The sequence below is a fragment of the Helianthus annuus genome, chromosome 14 (assembly GCF_002127325.2).
Source record: "Helianthus annuus cultivar XRQ/B chromosome 14, HanXRQr2.0-SUNRISE, whole genome shotgun sequence".
Classification (NCBI taxonomy): domain Eukaryota; kingdom Viridiplantae; phylum Streptophyta; class Magnoliopsida; order Asterales; family Asteraceae; genus Helianthus; species Helianthus annuus.
Window position 1 is genome coordinate 169,463,188 of NC_035446.2, and position 19,048 is coordinate 169,482,235.

At 37.5% G+C, this 19,048-nt stretch overlaps 1 protein-coding gene across 2 annotated transcripts; it reads left to right on the forward strand.

Annotated features, from left to right (window-relative positions):
- Positions 1–13,765: 13,765 nt before the first annotated feature.
- On the forward strand, positions 13,766–18,700 carry LOC110905012 (RNA polymerase sigma factor sigA). Of its 2 annotated transcripts, none has more exons than XM_022150888.2 (10): positions 13,766–13,969; positions 15,047–15,809; positions 16,242–16,440; positions 16,521–16,613; positions 16,740–16,868; positions 16,983–17,036; positions 17,123–17,200; positions 17,281–17,343; positions 17,512–17,624; positions 18,412–18,700. In XM_022150888.2, exons 2-10 carry the CDS (start codon positions 15,154–15,156, stop codon positions 18,518–18,520), a joined length of 1,494 nt encoding a protein of 497 aa, XP_022006580.1. In that variant the 5' UTR covers positions 13,766–13,969; positions 15,047–15,153; the 3' UTR covers positions 18,521–18,700. The 2 variants fall into 2 exon arrangements, with proteins under 2 accessions (XP_022006580.1, XP_035839446.1); XM_035983553.1 differs by lacking the exon at positions 13,766–13,969 and adding an exon at positions 13,996–14,101.
- The last annotated feature ends 348 nt before the right edge of the window (positions 18,701–19,048 follow it).

Here is a 19,048-nt window from a genome sequence, read left to right on the forward strand (position 1 = left end):
GACCATCCACTTGGTCTAGAATCTTCTCCAGACTCCAAACTACCTTCTAAACACCATAGTCCAGTACTCCTCCCACATGCAACTTGCATATGGCAGCAACACTAGACTGGGGGGACTTGAAGGGGTATGGTCCCAGATCTCGCGTCAGCATCGACCGCGAGTGACCATTACCCTTATCAAAACCCCCACTAGCTAACAACCTACTTGTGTCCGTGCGGGAACGCATCGACACAGTGGTTGAATCCAATCTGTCCAGTAATGGAGGAGGACTTACCTGGAATATGAGAACGGTAAGGTGATGCGGCATAGCATCACATCTGGTGTATGAAAACGGAAGTATTCACAGCGATGCGGCCTGGCACCGCGTCCAGTGAACACTTCTATCAATACAAGGAAGGTGCGACAGTCACCACAGGCGACGATGCGGCTGGCACCGCGTCTCGCGTATTTCTTGATCGCAAGCAAGGGACGCGGTAACATCAGATGTTACCGCAGGCAGTGATGCGGCTCGCACCGCATCCTATACGCCCAACAAGTGGGACTGACACCACAGTGCAAGTAGCACCGATGACAGTCATCTGTCAGGGCTACGTAAGTAACAGACTGACGTGGCGTAACCTCCACACCCGACAAGCCTGACACACCTGCAAAGGTGCAGCATGTCGTCAGTCTGTCCATCATCCTCCTCCTTCACTCCTCGGCTATAAATACCAACCCCAAACCAGGTTTGAGGTATCTCTTCACAACTCTCTCACTACTACTACTGTCATACTTTGCTTCCCAAGCAGATTACTGATTCTCACGCCGGAGAGTGGTAACAAGGAGCACCCCCCACCCCATCCTCCTTGTTACGAGTCACGGTTTGTTTCCTTGACGCGTGTTAGTGTATATATGTTTTTAGATATATATTTAAGCCCTTTTTACACTTTTAGCCAAGTTTTAAATTTATAAAACACGATATTTACTAACACTAAGCACACATATGGGCAAGTGCACCCATCGTGGATGTAGTATAGTGTTGGTAAGATACCGAGGTCGTCCAAGGACACAAGAGCTTTTAATACCGGTTTATCCTCAACGTCTAATCAAATCAAAAAGGTTAGAAAAATGTTTTAAACTATTAAAAATAAAAACTAACTAAATGCTGAAAATAAAAATAAAATAAAAACAGATAGACAAGATGAATCACTTGGTTCCGACACGTGTATTAGTATAACCTTTGATTATTTTCGCACTTTTGCACTTGTTTAAGAGATTATCTTAGTTATTGTAGTAGGCCCCTCTTTTGAAGGCGACGTTACCCTCAACCCAGTAGTTTGAGTCAGCAAGGATACAATCCTAAAGGGTCGGATTATTGAAAGATAATGAATTAAGTTATTAATGCAAATTATGGTAGGCCCCGCTTTTGGCGGCGACGTTACCCTCGGCTAAGTAGTCTGAGTCAGCAGGGATACAGTCCTAAATAGCCGGGTTATAGTATTAATAGTAGTTAACTTATGAGGGGGTCAAAGAGTTTGGATCCCCGCCATCCAATACCTATGGGCATTGAAGGAGATCCTACTAAATTTGACCCAGGTCCCAAGCAGGACCTCTAAACGCTGAACAAGGGCAAGACCCTTACCAAACCGTTCCCTTAACCCCCGACCAGGTAGCCAACATACCTCCATATAGACCGTGGAGATATGAATGGTGAAAATCTTTTATTTTATATAGACAGTAAAATAACGCCAAGACACCACGGACAAACGATAAGGAAAGATCACCTTCAACATAAGTAACTAGTTATTAATACGGCCCCGTGTTGAGCTGGACACGCCCCGTGTCCGCTGGACACAGCCCCGTGTTCAGCTGGGCACAGCCCCATGCTCAGCTGGACACAGCCCCATGCTCAGCTGGACACAGCCCCATGCTCAGCTTTCTTCTTGTTTTTGCTTTGGGAGATGCTGTCGAGGAGTCGGGCATGCCACGTTTCTTCCTTTTCTTTGTATTTATATTGGATTTGGCTGCATTTTTGCTTCTTTTGTTCATTTAAGCTCTTTTAACCCTGAAAATACAAAAGGAAGACAAAAGCACACTTTTTCCAACATTAGTACTTAAAAAGGGTTAGTTTTATGCCTCATTTGATGTAATTTATATGTTGCATTTTACACACATCAAATACCCCCACACTTGAATCTTTGCTTGTCCTCAAGCAAAACTCTTTAATATGTGGCTTACACTCCCAAATGGAATGGGTAGAAGAGAAGGTTTTGGGCTTGTCTTGAGTGTCGGGAATCCAAGATCTTTATTGGGTTTTATTTTTATACTATTTACAATCCTATTCGTTATGATTTATTTAGAACGTTTCATAAGATAAATTACTTATTAGGGCATAGCATGCCTTTTTAAAATTTCATTTATATACAAGTTCACATACCTCACGGGGGATCACTCAACACTCGGCCGAAGGTGTATTTTTAGTGAATCACTCGAGAGCGGCATGGAACTTATTCCTACCATAAGCTTGCCAAGCAATCAATCCTCCTCCTTTTTAACTTTATACCTTTGTAAATATCAAGAGGACTTTTTGGGTGAAGGGTTAGGCTTGGGCTAAAGGTGGGTGGTTGGGTTAGTGGTTAGTAAAAGGGCGAAAAGCGTAAAAAGCGTCGGTTTTCGTAAAACACTTTGTTTTTTTTCTCTTTTTTTCTTCTTTTTTTTTTATTCTAATGAAGCATTTTTCAAACAAGGTTTCTTTTGATGAGCTTGTTTGTTTATTGCTAACTTCATCTCTTTTTTTTTTGTTCTTTTTTTTCTCCTCTTTTTTTTTTTTTGTGTGTCACAAGAAAACCGAGCTTTGTTACTAAAATAAAGGGTTTAAAATGAAAAAGGTTTTGGTGGGTAAAGGGTGTTTGTTTTGGGGAAAGAAACGAAAAGGTTTAGGCTCAAAGGGGTTAACTAGGGGGATTTTTGGGTAGGTGGTAAAAAAAAGGAAAATTAATGGTGTAGAAATAAAAAGGGGTTAGTCCTAATGCCTCCATCATTTACTTACTCGGGTTTAAGTTGGTAAGGACCGGGAATGTATCGTCGTGGCAAGTTCTAGAGTCGTAAGAACCAAGCGGCTATTCACACAAGAAACGAAAAATGAGCATTTTGTTTAAAGATGTATATTTGTATGCTCAATAAAGGCTCAAAACTCACTTTTGTGGGAATGGGTTTTTTATGTGATCCAGTATATATAATCAAATTTTAACTAAGCTTGTCATGCCGTTTCATAATTTTCTTATGTTGGTTCTTTTTATTACGACGTTATCGGTTGTAAATTTGTAAAAATATAACCTTTTTAGAATTTTGAAATTCCCAAATTAAACCAAGACAAGTAAAAAAAATGAAAAGTTTTTGAAAAAATTTGGGGTGATTAGCGGTTCCAATAGAGTTTTGTGTAAGGCTTGTAATTAGGACTTGCAAAATTCAAGGTTTTAGCATCCCCCCACACTTAAATTACACATTGTCCTCAATGTGTTCCAAAAAATAAGTTTTTCGGTTGATTAAAATGTGTAAAAGTGGGTTAAAAACAAGATTTTATGGTACTGGGTAGCTGAACACGGGGTGGTGTTGGCTGAGCACGGCCCTGTGTCCAGACTGCCAGTACCAAAAGTAAACAGAAGGCTGGGCACGGGGGCGTGTTCAGTGAGCACGGCCCCGTGTCCAGGTACCTGAACTGTGCATTTCTGCAGATTTTTGGGCACAGGGGCGTGTTGGGTGAGCACGGCCCCGTGCTGAACTTGCAGTAATGAAGAAAAATTGTCGAGAGGCTCTGTTTTTGCGCATGGGGTGTTGGTTCAAGCTTCCCTTAGTATCCTTCACCATCCCGAGTGTGTTTTATTCCTGCAAATTAAAACTAAACTAGAAAGCATAAAAGTTAAACTAATCTAAAACTAAGGATAGTTCCGCGGAATGCCTCCGTGGTGCGCCACGTTTATAAGGGTCCTTGGCTAGACCCTCCTTATCGGGTGGTTCAGGCTCATCTTCAATTAGGGGGTCATTATTGCCAAAAGAATATTTCATTGAGCGCTCAAGATCTATGCTCCTTTTGAATGCCCCTAATTGAAGAGGTAGATTATTAAACTTCCGGTTTTTCAAAGCTTCATGAGTTTTTACAAAAGGTTTTCCCAAGACTAGAGGAGCGTCATCGAGGATGACAAAGTCGGTTGGAATAACCATTTGATTTGTTTGAACCAAGAAATCCTCAACTACACCGATTGATTTTATTACTTTCCGATCGGATAGAAAAATGGGTATTTGAAGTGGAGCAAAATCACTAATACTTAGCTTTTCAAAAATGTAGTTAGGCATTATGTTAACACAAAGATCTTTATCAATGGTGATATTACTAATAAATGAATTTTGAAAGAAACATGGAACCGGTGTAATGTTAATTTCAAAAGAATCTTCTTTTATTAGCGAAGTTTGATCATTAGTTAACTTAACACTTACCATTTCTTTGATTTTAGCACTAGTGTTTAGCTCTTTTAAAAACTTGGCATGAGGGGTTATTAAACAATGATTTTCGAAAGTAGGTGATAAGAGAATAATTTCCTCAAAATTAGACTCTTCTTGAATTTTGACATTATTGGACTCACCATTTTCGTTGTTTAACTCATGTGTCGGTTTTTCACTTTCTTGTTCTTCCATTTTTACACTTTCAACTATCTCTACGTTATTATCATTTTTTAACTCTTCTCTTGCGCGGGATTCCTCTTCCCTTGCGCGAGATTCTTTTATGCAACGTTCGATAGTTTTAATGTGTTCTAATATCCTATTAGTTACTTCGGTGAGATTGAAAGAGTTTGGATCCTCAAAGCTTGAATCCGGTTGCTCGATCCTTGGTTCCTCATAATACTCATATGAAGTAGATGGTTCACACCATTGTTCTTCATTGTAAGTATATGATGGATAAGGGTCGAAACTTTGTTCTTCATAGTACTCATATGAGGTGGGTTGTTCACGCCATGGTTCCTCATAATAAGAATATGAAGGTGGTGGCTCATATGTTGAATCTTCAAAGTATGAGTATGAAGGCTCATACCTTGGTTCATCAAAATATGAGTATGAGGGAGTAGGTTCATACCTTTGGTCTTCATAGGATGTGTATGAAGTTGATGGCTCGTACCTGGGCTCCTCATAATGGTTGTATGAATTGGATGGTTGATATGAGTTATTATATTGAACCGAGCGTGCGTTACGACAATTAGTGCAATAATTACCCCTATAATCATCCTCATCATAGGTGTAGTTGTAACCTCTTGAGTATTGATCCATAAGAATCACTCAACAGATCACAACTGAGTCTCGGGACCAGAAAACAAAAATAAAGACGGAAACAGAAGCTGGACACGGCCCCGTGTTGAGTGAACACGGCCCCGTGTTCAGGGACTGTATCTGGGCGTTTTAATTAAATTTACTGGTCACGTTGAGCACGGGGGCGTGTTCAGCGAGCACGGCCCCGTGTTCAGACTCTGTATCTGGGTATCTACTCTAAAAATATGCAGCACGGGGGCGTGTTCAGCGAGCACGGCCCCGTGTTCAGGCTACTGTAAATGCAAAACTAAACTAAAATGCAGAAAAAATGCGCGCGTTTTGAAAAGGTTTTGAAAAACTGATTAGGCCGTCGATTTTAAGCTTTCTTAAAATCCTTGTGTCCCCGGCAGCGGCGCCAAAAACTTGATGCGTGTTAGTGTATATATGTTTTTAGATATATATTTAAGCCCTTTTTACACTTTTAGCCAAGTTTTAAATTTATAAAACACGATATTTACTAACACTAAGCACACATATGGCCAAGTGCACCCATCGTGGACGTAGTATAGTGTTGGTAAGATACCGAGGTCGTCCAAGGACACAAGAGCTTTTAATACCGGTTTATCCTCAACGTCTAATCAAATCAAAAAGGTTAGAAAAATGTTTTAAACTAAGAAAAATAAAAACTAACTAAATGCTGAAAATAAAAATAAAATAAAAACAGATAGACAAGATGAATCACTTGGTTCCGACACGTGTATTAGTATAACCTTTGATTATTTTCGCACTTTTGCACTTGTTTAAGAGATTATCTTAGTTATTGTAGTAGGCCCCTCTTTTGAAGGCGACGTTACCCTCAACCCAGTAGTTTGAGTCAGCAAGGATACAATCCTAAAGGGTCGGATTATTGAAAGATAATGAATTAAGTTATTAATGCAAATTATGGTAGGCCCCGCTTTTGGCGGCGACGTTACCCTCGGCTAAGTAGTCTGAGTCAGCAGGGATACAGTCCTAAATAGCCGGGTTATAGTATTAATAGTAGTTAACTTATGAGGGGGTCAAAGAGTTTGGATCCCCGCCATCCAATACCTATGGGCATTGAAGGAGATCCTACTAAATTTGACCCAGGTCCCAAGCAGGACCTCTAAACGCTGAACAAGGGCAAGACCCTTACCAAACCGTTCCCTTAACCCCCGACCAGGTAGCCAACATACCTCCATATAGACCGTGGAGATATGAATGGTGAAAATCTTTTATTTTATATAGACAGTAAAATAACGCCAAGACACCACGGACAAACGATAAGGAAAGATCACCTTCAACATAAGTAACTAGTTATTAAAGTCATTAATACAAAACCAAATAAAAAGTGCAAAAGATTAAAAATAAAAAGTATTATACTAAACACTTGTCTTCACCAAGTGATGTAAGAGACTTAGGCAAACATGGCCTTGATTGTCAAGAACTCTTACGATCAATCTTGGATCCCGAGACGACTCACACACTCTACGATGGACAATGGATGATGGTGGTGGATGATGGTGTTATGGTGGTGGTGGGTGGTGGATGAAGTGTGAGAGAGGTGGTGTGCCAAGGGATGAGTTGAAATGAAGCCAAGCACTCCTATTTATAGGCTGAACAGAAGCCTGGGCACGGCCCCGTGTCCGCTGGACACGGCCCCGTGCCCGTCTGACACTCTCTCTCTTCATTAATTGTAATTCGCAATTACAATAAATGCACCTGCAGCACTCTGACCACGCCCCCGTGTCCGCTGGGCACGGCCCCGTGGTGGGCAATAGAAGCTTCTACCACTTTGTCTTTTGTGCCAGGGCTGACCATTCTGGACACTGCCCCGTGCTCGCTGAGCACGGCCCCGTGTTGAGCTGGACACGCCCCGTGTCCGCTGGACACAGCCCCGTGTTCAGCTGGGCACAGCCCCATGCTCAGCTGGACACAGCCCCATGCTCAGCTTTCTTCTTGTTTTTGCTTTGGGAGATGCTGTCGAGGAGTCGGGCATGCCACGTTTCTTCCTTTTCTTTGTATTTATATTGGATTTGGCTGCATTTTTGCTTCTTTTGTTCATTTAAGCTCTTTTAACCCTGAAAATACAAAAGGAAGACAAAAGCACACTTTTTCCAACATTAGTACTTAAAAAGGGTTAGTTTTATGCCTCATTTGATGTAATTTATATGTTGCATTTTACACACATCACTAAGCATTTTATGTTTTGGTGTCTAGACATGGCGTTATCCCCAATCTAATTTTGTTTGCAAGTCAAGTACCCTACTTAATCATAGGTTGTGTTTGTGTTGACATGTTTAACTTTACGAAACATGCTCAATTCTATTTTTACTTGCTAACCTTTTTAGTTAAAACATTGTCCCACTAACCTGTTTAATATTTATAACCTTTTTTCAACCCGTCGACACGATTAGCATGTTTACAACTTGATTACTACCAGCCAACTTGTTTAACGTGTTTGGATAAGTTGGCTAAATAATTTAATAATGATGTGTCATTTGTCATTTGATTGAAGAATGTGGTTGATTGGGTTGTTGAATTTTTCATCATGACTTCCATCTATTTGTTCAACTTAGATAGTTGATCTGGTTTTATACGCTTGGGTTTAGTCCACTCAACACTCCTTGTCGTAATAAGCGTTCATGATCATGATGGGGATTAGAGTTTTACTATCTTATCATTGAACATTAGTGAATTTGAATCTCTGTTTAGTTTTGACACATTAATTCTTGTGTGATTTTTTTGTTGAGTTTATTGTCTCAATGTACCGATCATGATTAGAAAAGAATACAACATAAAGGGAAAACAAATAAAGTATGAAATGAAAGTACAAAATGGGTTACAACTATATCAAATAAAATGTAGTAGAAGAGATAGAAGTAAAGTTGATGAGCCTATGTGTTAGGCTGGTTCCCTTAAACAAGTTTCATGTGTTATCAAGAAGATGTCTATCTAAGAATACAACATGAGGAGCAACTCGTTCTTTTTTTGGTTTTCTATCGCGCTAGATGTAACACCACGTAAAAACGTGTCCAATTATGTATAGACACGTGTCCTAAACTCCAAAAATATGGAAAATTTAGTTTGAAGGACTTAAAATGTCAACATGCCGAACTTGAGCCTCTGATTGACACTACGTGGATAATATATTATTAATCGAAAGATTAATTAAATATAAGAAGCCGTTTGTGTATATATATGAAAGATAATAAAGCTTCGGGGATTAAACGTGTCAACATGTTAATTTTACCTCTGAATGACCTTTTAAACGTTTCCCAAAAGCATTATAAATTGTATAATACACCCTTATGAATGGCTATTAGAAAATCCATAAACTTCAGCTAATTGGTGATAGTTCATGCAACAATTCAAGAATTTGAAATTCATGTGCAATACCGACGAATCTTCATGGACTAGTAATCTGAGTATACAGAACTGACCACATGGACTATTATACTACATTATTGTTCAAGATTCGGTCATTGAAATGCATGGTCAAGTGTATGAAAGTTTTAAAAACTTTGTCCTCTGGTCATCGGTTACGGACCGTATGGCCCTAGGCTTACGGTCCGCAAGGAGATAACTGGGCGATGCAATTCAGGGTCGGTTAGAGCTGAATACGGTCCGCAAGGCTATTACCTTACGGTCCGTAAGCTTGTCGCTGGGCATAATTTTGGACAGATGTATGTTTCAGCTGTTAAACCGACTCAAGCTTACTTGTTTCGAAACAAGGGACTTTTGGATGGTTTTTATAAACCACTAGGACACCTGGGGTGATCCTAGGGCCTCCCTTAACAGCTGTGGATGATCCAAATGTTTGCTACTTAGTATTTAAGGAGCTTAGTTCGTAAGTTCAAGACTCACTTTTGCAAACATCTTCAAACACTCATCTCTGGAGCTTGCATCAGTAAGGAGAAGACTTTCAAGTGTAGAAAAGACAACTTGGACCTTTAGTAAGCTCCTAATCACTTGCTTAGTCACTTTAATTAGCTTAAGTACCTAGAAGTCAAACTTATCATAATTTAGGTTTGACTTTCGTTTTAATCCTATATGGTCCAGCCACTGATCAAATTGAAGGTGGTTATGGAACCATCTTAGTGTGGGCGGCTACCCCTTAAAAGGGCACCTCCTAATTGTCTCGTTTGACCAGTTAATTGTCGGGTCAAAGTAGTTTGACAAAAAGTCAAACTGGACAGAATGTTTACAAATGATTAAAATTAATAAAACAAAGGTTCTAAATTATATTTTAACATTTTAATGACTTGGTAATTAATATTAAAACATGTTTTATCAGTCCCAACCCGGCAATTAATGGTCTAAGGTCAATTTATAACCGAAAGTCGCAAAAACTTGACTTTTGCTTTGACTTTCAGTTCTGACCCATTCAAGCTTAATTCTTCCATGTTTTAAGCTTCCATTAGGACCACATTACTCAGTAGTATAACCCTCTGAAGTTATATTGCATAATGCCTAATGGTTTGAATTATATGCACTTGATCGTGATTATGCTTAAAAATGCCATAAACGCCCTTTTTACACACAACTTAGATTTTTAGCAATGTGAATGGACAAACACCTTTGCTACTGATATTTAGACTTGTCCCGAAAATTTGACATCAGTTTGAGGTCTAGAATAGGAGTTATGCTCAATAGCGTAATTAAGGAGCTTTTTGTTATTTAAATGGCGTAAGTAGCATAAAGCCTATCTAAACCCGTTTTTTTGATACCAAACTTTTTACCTACTGATGTAAAATAAAATTTTGGGATTTTTGAAGATTTTTAATTATTTTTAGGCTAAGTATAACATAGGATTATAGCTTGATTTCGGTAATTGTCGGTTTTACCCTTTTCATGCATAAAATGAGTTTTACATAACATTTTGATGTCAAACTTTTTGCCACTAATTTTATTTGATAAATAAAATATTTGAACTTTATAAACTGATCAAAAACTCAGATTTCATATTTTATCCCGGATATCCCTTCAAACCGACTTTTAAGCATTTTTAGCACCTAGTATGGGTTAAAACTATTTTTGGCATATTAAATTTATTATCTACTGATGTTTTAAGTTAATTTATATAATTAAACAGTAAGCCAAAGTTTTTAAACTCAGAAGTCTATTTTGACCTTTAAAGCCTATGTGAAATTACCAAAATGCCCCTATGGTGCATAGTTTGGTTATATAAGATAAATTTCACATATATAAAATACCCTACTGTTACAATTTATAAAAATACATACTTTTACTGATTAAATCAGACATGGAACTCAGTTTCACATTTAAAATCTTTTATGGACATTAAAATTACCAAAATGCCCTTATGGGACTTATTTTGGTTTAAAGTACTTTTTGGGCATATATGTTAACATCTTACTGATGTATTAACATATTTTGAGCATAATAACGATTAATACCTGTATATAATTTATTTGGTTACCCGTTACTTGTTTATGCGTTCGGATCGGTTTACGTGACTAGTTTACGTAAAATAGCCGAAACGGGCTTAACCTTATCATTTAATTCTCATTTTCTAGAATATGTTTAGTTTACCCATATTATACAAGTATCCAAGCTTGTCGGGTCTAAACCACATTCTATTCCGGTCTCCGCTTAATCTAGCGTTTAGAACCGTAAGGTTTCCTTCTAGCTAGTCGGTCTAAGTCCTTGACTTAATTAAAGACCCGTTAGCATCCTAATAGGTTAATAAACCTTCTATACAGATTAAATAGCTTCCGGTAAAAAGTGCCTTCAAAAAGCTTTAGGATTTTACTGCTAGCATCAGGTAAATACTTTTAACTTATTTTCCCTTATACGGGCTTGGGATACGGTATCATAAAAATACCGCTTGGTCGGGTATGAGATCATTTAGTTGGATAACATAAACATTGCGGGTTAACGACCGTGTCCTGGATATCCTCGGCTCATTTAAGTTATTAATGGCCACGACCTATGCACGGGGTGCAGGCATGCACCTGACAGATGCAAATGCTAAATATTAAATTACCCACAAGTTGGGGATAACTTCTCTGTGGGTTTTATAAGTGGTGAGTCAGTTAATCATGACCGGCTTCCAAACCGGCCCCATATGTATGACAAACATGTAAAACTGTATACAAGATTTTATTAAAGATTATCCCAAGTTATAAATGGTTTGTGCCATGTGCACCTAAATCAATTTTCATAAATGTTTTCAAAAGAGTCAGTTAAATTGTATTTACCAGTGTAAACTGACGTATTTTCTTAAAGACTGATTGACAGGTACCTCTCATAATAGGCTGGAGCTATAGGGTGTCATAGAGGATCTTGCAAGTCCATAAGATACCTGAAGTCTGTTGTTTTGTTTCTTTGTACATTTATGATCCGCCTATGGATCTTATTACATTCCAGTCTGTATATTCTTAAACTCGAACACTCAGACATTATGGTTGTAATAGTTTATTCACCAAGCCTTCCGCTGTGCTATATTATTGTGTGTATTGACAATGATGATATCAACTACGTCACGATACTCCCCGCCGGCCCACCGGTAATATATGGAAATATCGGGGTGTGACACTAGACTACCAAGTCTGAAATCTCACCTAAAAGTGGTTTTGAGGTTTATGAATATCCGTGATGTTTTATCTATCAAGTTAATGAAGTCGAACTAACATAAAAAGGATCTTAATCCATAAATTATATTAATTTCGCCATAAACACATTTAAATCATGTATACATATAACTAACGGAAGGAAACAAAACACTTTTCTTTTTTCTTGTTGAAAAAACGAAAAAGAACTTTTGAAGTTACTTTGAGAGTTTAAGAGTAAATAAACCATCTTTTTAAGTAGTCGAAAATGAATACCATTCTAAAAGAGTTAAATGCCCGGATAGTCCCTGTGGTTTGGCCTTTTTTCAACTTTAGTCCCTAACTTTCTAAAATTACAGCTATAGTTCCCAACTTTTTCAATTTTGTTCCCGGATAGTCCCTGGTGCGGATGGAGGTTAGTCTTTTCAGTTAAGTGGGTGTGAAATGACCTAAATACCCTTACTATTAAAAAATTAACTTTAAATCAATAACCATCTTCAATCCAAACACACATCTTCTTCCTCATATTCAATTCATCTTCAATCCAAACACACCTCTTCTTCTTAATTCTTCACCACCATCACCATCTCCACCTTTCACCACCACCATCCAACTTTCACCACCGTATCCCACCCTACACTATGAGTTGTCGCTACCCGTTATTCTGGCGACCACTTCAATTTCCTCATTCTTCTTCTTTATGTGGGTCTACAAACACATTTCATTTCTATAAATAAAAAAACAAAAAACCCACATGCACCTTTTTGCAGTAGCTCCATGAATCAAAGTAAGACCCACATAAAGTGGATTGTTACAAATTCGTACACATTTGCCCAACACATTGAATCTAATCGGTCAATTAGCAACAAACGTAGTCCATTTGTTGATCAATCCACCCAAGAAACTAGAACTAATCGGACATCTGATCAGATGCCAGGTCGTCGCTGAGATCATTTGACAATTGTCACAGATCAACGCAGTGGGGATGCTGAATCATTACAAATATGAAAATCATTACACATCAATGACGATGGGGATGCTGAATCAGACCATTTTGAACACGGGGAGGCCGGTGGTGCTACTTTGAACATGGCAGTGATGATGGCTCTTTGATAACTTGATAATTATGGGGATAGCGATTCTGTAAAACGATAGGGGTGTAGTGTGAACTAACAGGTGAGTTGTAAGAGAAACTGAAAGGTGATAGTGGATGGTGGTCGCCGGCGGTGGTAGACGGTGATTGTGGCGGTGATACGGGAAGAAGACGAAGACGACTTATGGTGTGGTAGGTTTCTTTATTATAATGTTTTAATTTATTTTCATTCTTGATTGGTTTAATTTAATTTTCATTTTTTTATTTTTTATTTTTAATAGTAGGGGTATTTAGGTCATTTCACACCCACTTAACTGAAAAGACTAACTTCCATCTGTGCTAGGGAGTATCCGGGAACAAAATTGAAAAAGTTAGGGACTATATCTGTAATTTTAGAAAGTTAGGGACTAAAGGTGAAAAAATGGCAAACGACAGGGACTATCCGGGCATTTAACTCCATTTTAAAAAGTAAAAATGGTTAATATGGTAAACGACATTATTTTATTTATTTATTTATTTATTATTATTATTATTATTATTATTATTTTTTGCAATTTTAACCGAAAAATGTAACAAAAGAGTAAACATGGCCACCACACGTCCATTCAAGTTGACAACAATCTCAACATATGGTTGAGAAGCAAGGAAAGAAACACACAAAAAACTAGATGACGTGTCACTTGTTGATAAGTCCACGTAAGCATGAACAGATTGGATATGTGATCCAAGAATCCACTAATATCACTAGCCCCGTTATCCCTGTGTATTTTATAGGTCCCACCACCAATCACCAACAGTTCACATCCTATACAAAAATATAAACTTTCATATATCTTCTACAAAATATATATATTTCTATAACTTTTTATAACAATAGTTTAAAAACATAAATGTTCTACACATAGTCCTACTCATAATAAATAGTCTGTTTTGGTTAACCAGCACCACACGTTTACCACCGTCTTCATCTCTCTGTTATAGATATCTTTCAGCAACTTCCATTAAGGTAATACTTATGATCTCATGTAATAATCTGTGTTTTACGGTGCTGGAGTATGATAATATGATTCCGGAAGTGTTCGGATATTAGAACTGTTCAAAAGGGGTTGCAGCGCAACTTGTTGCCTGCCAGCTTATTGTAACTAGTTGTTTTTGTCAATGATTAATTATAAGTGTTAAGCATGTTAGTGAGTTTAAAAAAGGTTTAATGGTGTACATGTCGATTATTAGAAATTATTGTCAAAATAGTTGATTACTTTCTGTGTGTTATTAGTTTATTAGTTATTAGCCTCTCTAATTAAATTTTGAGAGTAATGGCAGAAGGCGGATTTGGTGTAATTTAAGCAGTTAAAAAAGGAAAAAACACGGGATGAATTTGGATTGAATAACTTTCAATCTTATTAACCAAAAAAATATAACTCTGAGGGGCTGTTTGTTTACCTCTTAATGAGACTCTTAATGGTTCAGACAACACTTAATAGTTCAGACTGTTTGTTAACCTCTAATCTAAATTGGTCAGACATTTGCCTCTGAACGGTTAAGCATTATACAGGCTCTTAATGGTTCAGACCTCTTACTGGTTCAGCACTTAACCATTCAGATGTTGCCAAACAGCCCCTGAAAATGATAACAAACTCCTAGCCATATCCACAACTTTGAATTTGATTAGGTTATAAAGAACATGACCCGGTAATCAGGGGCGCAACTTAAGAGGGGCCGGGGGGGACCCCCTGAACTTTTCGCTCAGTAGTGTTATATATGTAGAAATTTTTGGGTATATACGTTTTCGATCCCCCTGTTCTATAGAATTTTTTGGGTATATACGTTTTTAACCCCGTCTTCATCGTCAAGCTTCGCCACTGCCGGTAATCCACTTAAACCATAACACGAATTAGCGGCGCACTATACCGACCCATCTGCTCGAGTACCGTAATTAGCCCAATAGGCCAACAATAACAAAACAAGTATAATTTTTGGGTTTCTATAACTTTTGAGAAATGTTTTGTTGCTTTAATAAGTTATAATTGTAGTAGCTCCTTTTTGGCAAACACTCTTATTTATATATCTTCTTTGTAACTGGCAGAAATTTTTAAGTGATCATCAAGAAGTCTGAAGGATTTATGATTGCTGTGAAACAACTTCCTAATAGTATGTGCTACCATTTCTATTAAGTTAACTCGCGTTACGTATATGATGGCTACAAATGCAGTTGTTGGATTAAGAGCAGGAGAACGGTTATTAGGTTCATCGTCTTACTACTCTGAGGTCAGCGAAAAGCTGTCTTGCAGTAGCAATATCGGGTTCATATTTGTCCCGACTACAAGTTCAATCATTTCAAAGAAGTCAACCAACTATAGCCATAGTCTTGTAAACAAACGCGATACTCACCCCACTAGAGCCGTTAAGGAACACGTAGATACCGCTCTTGATTCTTCAACTACAGATCAATGGGTTCACAGATTCGACTATCTGGATGAAGAAGTCTCGGAACATGAGTTTCCGGTTGATGCTTTACTATTGTTACATAAATCTTTATTGGAAAAACAATGGACACTAACAACCGAGGAGACAATAACTACGGAAAAGAAGAGCAAAAAGGTTGTCACGGGTTCAGGGGTATCTGCCCGAAGGCGTCGATTAAATGCTCAAAATAAAACACTAGCCAAAAATTGTCAAGATGGTGGAAATAAGCAGTTGAGATCTATCATCAGTCCGGAGCTTCTTCAAAGTTACCAAAAAGCGTATCTTAAAGGTGTAAAAAACGAAGCGTTGTTGACTCATTCGGAGGTTGTTGCTTTATCCGAAAAGATCAAAATTGGTCTACAATTAGAGGAAGAGAAGTCAAGGTATTGGACTTATCAGGGAGTGTAATAATTTTTTGAGTTAACTGCTATTTTCGTCCCTGTAGTTTGTCCAATTATGACAGTTCATGCCAAATTTTAAATTTATACCATTTCCGTCCTTGACGTTCTTGAAACATGTCAGTCTCGTACTCCCGTCCAAAAAAACATGAGTTAACAGTCATTTTTGTCCCCCTGTGGTTTGTTCAATTATTCAGTTCAACCTAAGTTTTTTGGACGGAATTGGCATGTTTCAAGAATGCTAGGGACGACAATGGTACAAATTTGAAATTTGGCCTGGACTAGCATAATTGGACAAACCACAGGGACGAAAATGGCAGTTAACTCGTTTTTGTATATATCTGTTTATGGATTTATGGTCTATCTTATGAACCAAAAACTCTTGCTAAAAATACGGAATCTTTGAATGATTTACAGTTTGAAGGAAAGATTGGGGACTGAACCGTCAGAGAAACAACTTGCGGATTTTCTAAAGATTTCACAAGTTGACTTGCAAACCAAACAAATGGAGTGCACGTTGGCAAGAGAGAAGTTGACGTTGAGCAACATTCGTCTGGTGATGTCTGTTGCGCAAAAATATAAACACATGGGAGCAGATATGTCTGATCTAATTCAGGTAAGCGTTAGTATTATTCGCATCTATAACTGTTTAAATATTTGTTCTCTCACTCATGTTTTGATCTTGTACTCGTGTAGGGCGGTCTAATTGGATTACTTAGAGGGATAGAGAAATATGATTCATCTAGGGGGCACAAGATTTCTACGTATGTTTATTGGTGGATACGACAGGTGAGAACGACAAATTTACATTACATTTCTTGATATTTTAAAATGTTACCAGAATGAAGTACTTGTGTACTTAAACCGGTTGTTTTTTTTTTTTTTTTTTTTTTTTTTTTTTTTTTTTAATGTCAGGGTGTCACGAGAACCTTCTTTGAAAATTCTAAAACTCTTAGATTGCCTACTCATTTGCATGAAAGATTGAGTGCAATCCGAAGCGCCAAGGCCAAACTAGAGAGAAAGGGAATAACTCCATCGATCGATGTAAGATGAATGTTACATTCTATTTAAAGACATGAAACTGTATCTTTGGGCTTTTCTGTCTTATGTTCTGTTGTTTTTTTTATTTATATTTTTTTACATTTTTTTTTCCTGCAGAGAATTGCCGAAACCCTGAATATGTCAAGAAAGAAAGTTACAAACGCCACTGAGGTACTCAAATTATTTAACAAATTTTGATTTTCGGTTTCAATTTGTTTGTTATGCGCTTACTCTTGTATGCATGTCTCTCCATGTAGGCAGTCTGTAAAGTGTTCTCACTTGACAAGGAAGCCTTCCCTTCTTTGAACGGTATTCCTGGAGATACGCTTCATAGTGTAAGTAACATTAATCAAAACGACGAACCAATAATTTAAAAAAAAAAACTTTTTTAACCTCAGTTCTGTACTCTTTGCAGTACATCGCAGACGATTGCCCAGACAACAACCCATGGCACGGGGTAGACGTAGGGGCTCTCAAGGTACTTTGCATTTATACATTACTTCTCTTTTTGATTCTTTTGTTCTTGTTACCATGAAATCATGCTCTTCGTTAAACAAGTTTCAGATGTAAAAGTTAAAATAATTGGATTAATGGATCGTTCCTCTGATACTAAAATAAATTAACTTTTTTTTTTGGTATTTTGCAGGAAGAAGTAAGAAATCTCATTAAAACGACTCTGGGGGAACGGGAAAGAGAGATCATACATCTTTACTATGGTTTGGACAATGAATATCTTACTTGGGAGGATATAAGTAGAAGGTATAACATATCCGCTGCGATACAGTGGTGTGATTTGATAATTTTGAAACTATGAATGGGTCAATACGCGTAGCCAATAGTATAAGCTAAAAAGGGGGCTAAAGTCGCCATAAAGCTATAAAGCTGCATAGTGTGGGATAAAGCCCCTATGGCTTTATCAAGCCACATCGTCGCCAAGTAAGAGGGGGGCTTTATTGTTAAATTCCACGTTGGGAATAAAACCCATTTAATTTTATAAAAATAGAAAAAATAAATTAAAAAAGGAAATCTGATTGGTGACATGCAAGTGGGCCCCAATCATCCCTTTAAAGCTCGTTATGCCTTCGGCACATTGATCCATAGCACAACCCCCCCCCCCCCCTTAACGCCCATGCAGCGCTGTGCGGGGCACTATGGGGATGACGTGGCATGGGGCGCTATTCCACACCGTGTGGCCTGAGTGTATTTTTAATGCATATTACCTTCACAAATCATTTTAATTTGAAAAAAGATTATTATTGAAATTACATAGTTTTGTAATTTGGTCTCATGTGAGACACACTAATAAACAATTACTTACAAAAAATATTAGGCTTTATGACATATGCAACCTCACATGGACAACTCTGAATTTGAGGCCCAAAACTGAATTTTTCATGGGCCCTGGAACCTTGGTTAACCCATATAAAATAGGAATTTCATTTAACTTATATATATATATATATATTTTTTTTGCATTTATTCCATATCTAAATGCATCACTTGTGCTATATATTGCATTTTAATCTTATATACATTATTATTTCAGGAAGGGGTTGTCAAGGGAAAGAGTTAGGCAGGTTGGCCTTGTTGCACTGGAGAAACTAAAACATGCTGCCAGAAATACAAATTTAGCTGCAATGCTTGTATATGACTAATTTTTGGTACACTTTTGTCTTGAGGAAAATATCCCTGTACATATTAATGTTCATTATTTAATTTTCGAATGTTGCTAAACCGGTATACATTACTGACTCGAAAGGCCTGTTTTTTGTAACAATTGGAGAGCAGTGTATAGAAAGCTTCATACTGCAGGAAAATCTATCATTTTGTTCACATTTGTACAATGTTTTCTATCGCTCGCTCACCATTTATCCCAATATTTTTTGGGTTTGACCAAGCTCGAGCTTAACTTGGGCTTCGCTAAATTTTTATTTAATTGTTTTTACGTATAGAGAAATTATATATATTAATTTGTTTTATTAATAATAAAAATAATATTTATGCGGTGATTATATATTATATTATACGAATACTATTATATTTATATAATAATAGATTCGTTTAAGCTTACAGGCCTAGCCTAGCATGGGTTCGAACTCGTTTACTAAACAATCTATATTTTAGGATCAAGTGAGGTTCTTGCTTGGATTTCTTTGAGATTTTAACAAGTCGCTCTCAAATAT